The sequence below is a fragment of the Charadrius vociferus genome, unplaced genomic scaffold (assembly GCF_000708025.1).
Source record: "Charadrius vociferus isolate BGI_N301 unplaced genomic scaffold, ASM70802v2 scaffold19, whole genome shotgun sequence".
In the NCBI taxonomy this organism is placed as follows: Eukaryota; Metazoa; Chordata; class Aves; order Charadriiformes; family Charadriidae; genus Charadrius; species Charadrius vociferus.
Window position 1 is genome coordinate 5,188,817 of NW_009650173.1, and position 7,869 is coordinate 5,196,685.

General features: G+C 45.2%; 1 protein-coding gene across 1 annotated transcript in view; it reads left to right on the top strand.

Moving 5' to 3' along the window:
* The first annotated feature begins 440 nt into the window (after positions 1–440).
* Positions 441–7,869, top strand: part of LGR4 (leucine-rich repeat containing G protein-coupled receptor 4) — an 89,549-nt gene continuing 82,120 nt past the window's right edge. The window contains exon 1 of the mRNA XM_009892709.1: positions 441–487. Within this exon, the coding sequence (XP_009891011.1) occupies positions 441–487 (47 nt within the window). The remainder of the gene's footprint in view (positions 488–7,869) is intronic.

Below are 7,869 nucleotides of genomic sequence, written 5' to 3' on the forward strand. Positions count from 1 at the left end.
GGTGTTAGATCGTTCTCGGTGTGGTGGCAGGTGGATGTATGTGCCAAGTAGGGATTCATCAGTGGGTGGTACATTTGCGCCCCTCCACCAGACATATCTTCGAAAAGTGCCCGTCCCCCTTGGAGAGCGTCAGCGTGTGTCAGTCCTTCGGTCGACACCAGCCCCACCGCAGTGGAAACACGTTCTGGGACCTTTAGCCTTGGTTGCCGTTTCAAAACTTGAAGAATTTGTTTCACCTTTTATATACCCTTCTCAATATTTAATGGCAGAGACGGCATCATAAAAATATTTCCAAAAATGAGTCGGCTGCCTCCGAACAAGCCGATGCCCAAGGTGGAGAAGATGCTCATGGCTTCTAAAGGATTGATGTGTCTGGATTGTGTTCCGCGGCATACACCCCATCGGCAAATCCTGAAGGCAAGCTCGGGGTCGAGCCCGGCATGGCGAGGGGTACCGCCTGGGAGGGGAACCGATTAGCCCCTTTCCTGTGAGTTAAAAACAGGACTGCTCCCTGGCGAACAAACATCCTCTGGCATTTGCGGCTTTTCGGTTTGCTTTGCAGGTACCGTCGGTTTTGCATTAACCTCACGCTACGCAACAAAACCTGAATGTCTCTGCGTGGCAAGCCGGACGGAAATTATGGGAAATGACTTGGCAGTGGGCAAAAAAGAGGTGGATAAAAACCCAGCAGGGAGGCTAAGATGAGATAAAATAGGCCCAAAATGACTTGTATACACTTACACCCCAAGTTTTGAAGATAGCTTAGCATCTGATAGCTCAACTTGATGATAAATCTTAATTACTTAGCAGTTTGCTTCTCTTCCTCCACTCAGGATACAAAGTACTTAAAATAAGGCTGGGATTCCTCAGTTCCTCTGGTAATAAGGCTCTGCTGAAGCCTGTTGAGTCAGTTGCCTTGTAACTCTAAGAGCTTTTCAAATGGACAATCTAAAGTTAATGCTACAGAAACTCAGGCACCCACAGGTTAGTAATGTTTATGCTGCTTCAAAACATGAATAAACACAAAATTTTTGTTCCGCTGCAGCATTTCAGCGAGAGACAAAGAAAAATACAGCCAAGGCAATAGATAGCAATGAGGAATCACATGCTATAACAAAAAAAAACCCCAAACCAACAGTGCTTCTGTTCATCTTCAAAGCTCCAGGTACAGGAAGAAATCGGTCTCCTGCAGTGACCTGGTCGTTTCAGAGAAAGATACCTTATTTTGGCACAATCTGGCATCTGTGCAACAAGATTTAAATCAATACCTTGCATCTGGGAATGTTATCGGGTTAATTTATACTGATAGAGTTCAACCTATGGGGAGTGCATCCCCCTCAGTCTTCATCAGGGAGGTTCTGATACCTATGACTTAGATATAAATCATTTGATTTGTTGGCACTGAAGAATTTTTGGTAATGAAAATTGTTCATTGACAAATGGTGGTTACGTATGTAATTGTTCCCATATAAGATCGTTTCTCCACGTGTATTTTTTTCCAGAGCATTAGAGTTACTCTGTGGTGATGACAGGTAATGTATCAAATTGAGTTTTCTTTGATAAAGAACTTAGAGTGAATAAAATCCTTTTGTTTAACACAGGAGTTTTAATGATATTTTGCTGAACACCTTAGGATCGTGGGCATGTTCTGGGAATAATTTATTATTGAAGTGAAGTTTGCTCCTTTACATTACTTGGGCTCCACTGTAATTCTTCAAAATAGGGTTTAAGGAGGATTTAAAGCTACATAATCCTTAAGCTGGTCCTCTGCAAAGGCAGATTTCACCCTTAAAGCACTACTTTGTTTAGGTTTTTTAATTCTTCGTATAACATCCTGTCTTAAATTTTATACTCGTCAGCGCTTCAATGGCTTGTGAAAAAAGTTAAAAACAGGCTGCGTGACTTAAAAAATACAATTTTTGTTGTTTCCTACGGAGGATCTCGGAAAAAGGTGTCTCCCCCACTAGATGCTGCCGGAGAGCTGCCGCCGGGGCTGGCTGTGATCCCTGCCTGCCCCTGCCTGCCCCTGCCTGCCCCTGCCTGCCCCTGCTTGCCTTCTCATGAACGCCCTCCTCTCACTACTTCTCACTTGGCCACATATCGTGAAAGATGCCAAAATGCTTGAAAATACGTACCAGTGGACGTGGAGATTGCCTTTCAGCAGTTGAATGAGTGGGTACGCTTGGCTTTGAGCTGTCGGGTTTTCTTCTTGCCGGTTGTTTCTCTATTCAGCTCTTAATAACAGCGGCTCTGTCTTCACTGAATTACATGTACTTCCTTGTAACCCCTTTCCTGTGAAGTATTTGCTCATTATTTATAAACCGTCCGGTGATGAGCTGATTTCACTTTGGCTCTCATTTGATTTTTTTTTTGGATGTTAAAAGTATCTCATGCTCACATGTCTGTAGAAAATCTTGTTTGTGCACGTGAGGAATATTTTGTAGAAGAAAATTAAGATATAAAACTAGGACCCACCTGCCTTTTACCTCAGATCGTTCCCATTTCTTTAAAATGAGTGAGGGTCCGTTAGCTCAGCGTAACACCAAAATGGGATTACCGCAGAGCGCGCACAAACCTCAGCGACGCTCAAATCTCAACTGGCGTATCGGGGAGGAGACAAGTGGTGGGTCAGAGAGGAACGGAGCGTGGGGTCTGCCCCATTGCGGGGGTTCTGCCAAGGGCCTGCAGTTTGGGGGGGATTCATGGGAAAGCAGGAGAAGCTGGGATCCTGCCCGGGGGATGAGGCCGCCCATAGCTACTCTAGGCTGGTGGGAGTGGGCGTGAAGGGGAAGGTGCCCGAGGGACAGGTACTCGATGCTTCCTACCTTCTGCAAGCTCCTGCACAGTAAGACAAAGATGTGCTGTACTCTTTACAGTAGAATATCATACTGCCTTGAAAAGAAGGTGCACAACACGAATTAAAGCCTGTTTTAGCACCTTTTATTACAACAACTTTCCAGATAGAATACAGAGTGACATGGATATTGGGCTAAAACCCAAACTTACGTCCTAGTTATTTTGCCCTAAATCACTTTTCCATTCCTGTGTAGTTACCTATTTTCAGCTGATCATTGGGTTAGAGTGCTAACATAAAATTAATTTGTTATGTTATGATGCTATTGCATTACGGTGGGAACAGGTCTCCTTTTTATTTAAAAGGACATACGTAATACCGGAGAATCTCCAGGGCTAATTCTAGACAGGGGTTGGAATAAACTCTCTCTGGTGTTGTCCTCTTGTATTTATGGTGTAATATCCCTTTTCTATTCCCAGCCCAGCTTACTGGATTCCCGAGGCAGCTTTGGGGATAACGGAGCAAGGAGAGACTCGCCAGGCCAGACTGCAAAATGCATTACGCTCTGGACCGTGTAGGCAATCCACGTGCAGAAATAGCATTAGAGGCACAACAAGATAATATTTCATTACGAGCATTTTAAAAATTCATTTTCTTTCCTGTATTTATTCAATATTTAAGTTGTATATTTCTTTCCTTTACTCCACGTGCTGTTGTCAAACTATGGATCGTAGTCGTCTTGCTTGTCTTCCTTAGTTTGTCTTGTGATACAGAGGTGTAAAGTAGGTATTGACGAAGTCATTTTTCTGGGCAAGCTTTTGGCCCTAGCAAAATCTCAAATTTTTTCAATCCAATGATTTTTCTCAAGTCTTAAATTGTTTCTGTGTTTCTGCTATATCGAGGTTGGGATCTTTACCTTCATTTTCTTAACAAAATTCTGAATGCAGTTTAGCCTCTCTCTTTCATTTGACATTTGTTTCCTGAAGCGATTTTCAGTTCTACTTCAACTGAGTAAAAGTTTCGGACTCTTTAGTGGGAAGGAGTATACTTTAATTTTTAAGACAACTTGCTTTGTCAGTGCAGATATTCCCGATGTTGTTCTTTTTCTACTCCCAGCAGCTCTATGTGATGCTCTCCGGCACATCTTTAAGTTCCTTGGAACTGGAATCAAAGTGTTAATTAATTTCTCAACAATATGGGACTCGAATGAGGGGATGGAGCAGCTCACAGCACAGGACCAACGCACCAACAGCGTGTCGGTCCCTGCCTCCCTCTGCCAGACCTCTCACCCCCTTTGGACCAATAGTAACGTTAACGTTTGCACAAATCCACCTTAAATTAATGCTGTTTTCATGGCATTGGTTGGCAAAAGAAATGTCAGAGAAGAAAAATCTGAGGATGATGTTGCTGGTCCACCACTGGTGAGCTACCTGTTTTATAAAGTCTACTAATTGCTTAAAGCAAACCAGATTATTTTTTTTCGTGACTATGAGCTTTACGTTCTCGTTCATGTGCCATCATCTTCAGGTCTTAATCTGCGTGCTCTTTCACACCGAGCCCCCATCAAATTCGCGTGAATTCATGTCTTTGAAGTCTTGCTAGAGAGTTCCGTGGCAACAGCAGAAAAAAAATCCAATGTCGAGGCTTTTTGTAGTCTTTGCCTACATCTTTCAAGCTTTCCTAACGCCTTTTCAGCAAATGCCTGACAAAAATTTAGAAACCCCTGCCTATACATTGGGTTTTAAACCCTGAAGATGTTACGCAGAGGGAGACCTGTTCATTGTGCTTTCCAGTTCCCCTGAAGAATAGCAGAGCGTAGTTTCTCCACAACTCAGCTGAAGTGAATCTTTCATTTTATTTTTTAATTGACTTGGTTGTTAGATCCTCAACTCCTTCACCTGGTTTAAAGCACACCTTGGGTCTTTTCTCTCCTTTGCATTTTTTTTTTCTTTCTATTAAACAAGCTAATTACTGCCTTATGCTGTGTTTTGGAGAATGCTTCTTGGAATTTCTGGTATTGAGGACTGTTTCAGACTAGATTTTTAAACTATGATAAATTTGAAGTCCATGGGTACAATTTTTAGTTAAATACACCATTTAATAAAATGTACCCGTTATTTTATTCAGCTTAAAAATACCTTAGGAGGTAGATCTTTATTACAGAGATAAACCAGGTTTGCAATAAACATAAGGGGTTTCCATATAAAGGAAAATAAAACTAATAAGTGCCTGCAAACAGGCTGCGTAAGAAGAGAGAGAGAGAACTGTGGGCTGTTGATGGAGAGGAGAGAGCAGTGCTCCAACAGTGCTCTCGAGGGAGAGGCAGAAGTTGAAAAATTAAGGAAAGGATTGAAGTTAATTTGCCAGAACCAGTTATGGACTAACTGGAAGCAGCAAAGCAGTATCATCTGAACGGAAAGGACAAGCAGATTGCTCTCAGGACAGGAGTTTGGAAGGTGGAGACTTGAGATACCTCCACTAAGGAGAGAACACCTGGAGCGATGCTGGGAAAAGAAATCGAAAGATTGAAACCAGGAAGGATTGAGATGAAAAGCTAAACTATTCCAGTGTTTCAAAGGATGAAAAAAAAGTGCTTTGGTTTTCTGCTTTTACTAGAAATCTTTAGTCCTTTTTTTTTTTTTTTTCTTTCCGGAAAAGAAGTTCTGTGGGTATTGTGAGTCGCCAGTACTGCAGCACAAAGTGTGTTCCGTGCTACTAGTCATCTTCCGAATGCCGCGCGGGCACCCAGGGCCGCTTCTGCTCCCATTATTTTTGGTTAGTGAAGTGAGACTATTTGCAGAGTGAGTATAGGCGCTTTGCTATTTTTCTTTGCCAGTTGGGGAGAAAAGGTTGCTTTTTCTTGTCTGGATTGGTTTGGGTCTGTTTTGTGGAAGTATGGCGAGAAAATAATTCCTTTTATTTTTTTTTTCCCCTGCTATTCTGGTTCCTACTCCTCCATTGCTGTCCCTGAGCGCAGGCACAGGGTGGGACATGAATGTGCAGTGTCTTTGGCCCCAATAGTTGTTAGAACAACATGGGTTTGACTTGATGCATTTCCCCTGTGGAGACTAACCAGGGAGAAGGACAAGAGATAACCGTATGTGTCCATATATGTATGGCAAAGCCTTATCATGGGTTGGTAAATTCAACTTCGGTGAGAACTTTGTGCTGCTCACAAGGGATAGGACAAGCACACAGCAAGTTAATAAAATGACCTTATTTTTGCAGTGATGAATTACAAGGTTCATATAAAATCAGTGCATCAGGAACAGGATTCCCAGTATGGACGAGAATAATATTTTTAGTAATTAGGTAAAATAGTGTAAACATTTTTAGAAGGGAATTAACAGTTGGAAAAAACGATGGGGAGAAACGGAGGAGGTGGAGGTGGAGGCCGTTGCTGGAAGATCTATATTTCTAATGTCCTCAACGTGTACTCTACCTTCTTGAGCACAGATGATTTTAAATCTTCAGGTCTCCACTCTTTACATGCCTGATTTTTCAAATTTCACCAAATGCCTGCTTTTAGGTTGACAGTTTTCTTCTTTTCCCCCACCTCAGTCGGCGCAAGGAAGGCGTGATCAGCCCAGACCTCAGCCTGGCATGGAGACTGTCCTCTGTGATGTCCGTGTCGGTAAGGGTGGTCCTCGGTAAGGTAAGGTGTAAGGTATGGGCCCCTCAACTCCTGACCCCCCTGTACCTGCACTGGAGGTCCAGTGCTGGGCCAGAGTTGCTGTGAATGCTGTTTCTTCACTGCGTATCTGCTGGAAGCAAGTGTGCCTCATCCCCGACACGTTTGACTCGCCATACATGTGCAGGTATTTGGGATTGTTCGGACACGATTGCAGCACCTTGAAGTAAGTGCCACCACGTCGTGTGAAACCCTGGCACTGCAGTTCTTGTTTAGGACTGAGGGTTCAATCACCATTGCAAATCTGCTCCCAGCTTTGGGGAAATCGGTGGGGCTCGGTGGGGTCCATCCCATTTCCCTGCTACAGTAGAGGCAGGCTGTCAGTCACTTACCTGGTTCTGTGCTCCTCCATCATCCGTCGGTGAAATGAGCAGAACAATACCTACCTACTGACATAGGGACAGAAGGGCTTAGGAAAGCTCCGACCTCGCAGATGGCTCTCGGGGTCTCTGCTGTTTCGGTTGGGCTGAGCAGGCGCCTGCCTGGGTGCGATTCCGGCTGCAGCTGGGGGCTGTGCCGGTGGCGGAGCCGGGCAGGCATCTCCCCAGGCAGGTTCAGAGCATCCAAACGAGACATGTAAAGTAGATGCTGTGAGTGTTTGCCATCGGGGAGCTCGCTTCAGCCAGGTCCGTCTGCTCAGAGCCCGTTACGGGGTCTGGGCCAGAAGGAGCCAACAGTGAGAGGTCCCAACTGGGGTTACCCATGCGCTGCCATGGCATTCCCAGTAAGATACAGTGATTGCACAGAGCATGGCACGTGGGCAAGCTGACCTGAACACATAGCAGGCTCGTTCCTGGTGTAGTGGCTGCAGGTTAGAAATGTCCAAAAGAAAGCACGTATATAAATAAAAAAAATGGTTAAAGAGAATAGCAGCGCACAAGGTGATGGAGGGCCCTAACTGCAAGAACAGATGGGTGTTCAGTTTTGTTTATTATTTTCTTGAGGCAACACGGCAAAGAGGACGCAGACTGGCTGCTGGCACAGGTTTGGTTACGACGTGTGGGTGTTACAAAAGCCAGACACCATCTCGCGGGGCAGGGAAACAGTTTGGTTTTTTTTTTTTTTTTAAAGCAAATGGGTTTAGAGAAGAGCTTGCGATGCAGTCGCTCCTGGTTTGGTAAGGGGAGAGTGAAACGCTTGAGGTGTGCGAGGGGGAGAGGCGGCACGGCAGCCCGTCCTGCTCCGGGAGATGCCACTTGGGATCCCCAAGTACCGGACCCCCGCACAGGGCACGGGAACCGGCTGCTGCCTTTGTCACCCCTCCCTGCGAGCCCGAGGGTTGCTTCGCACCGGTGCTTGACGGCCGCGGTGCGGGATGAGGCTCTGGGAGCGGGCAGGGGCCCCGCCGCGGCAAAGGCCGGGATGGGGCAGGGGGACACGGGCT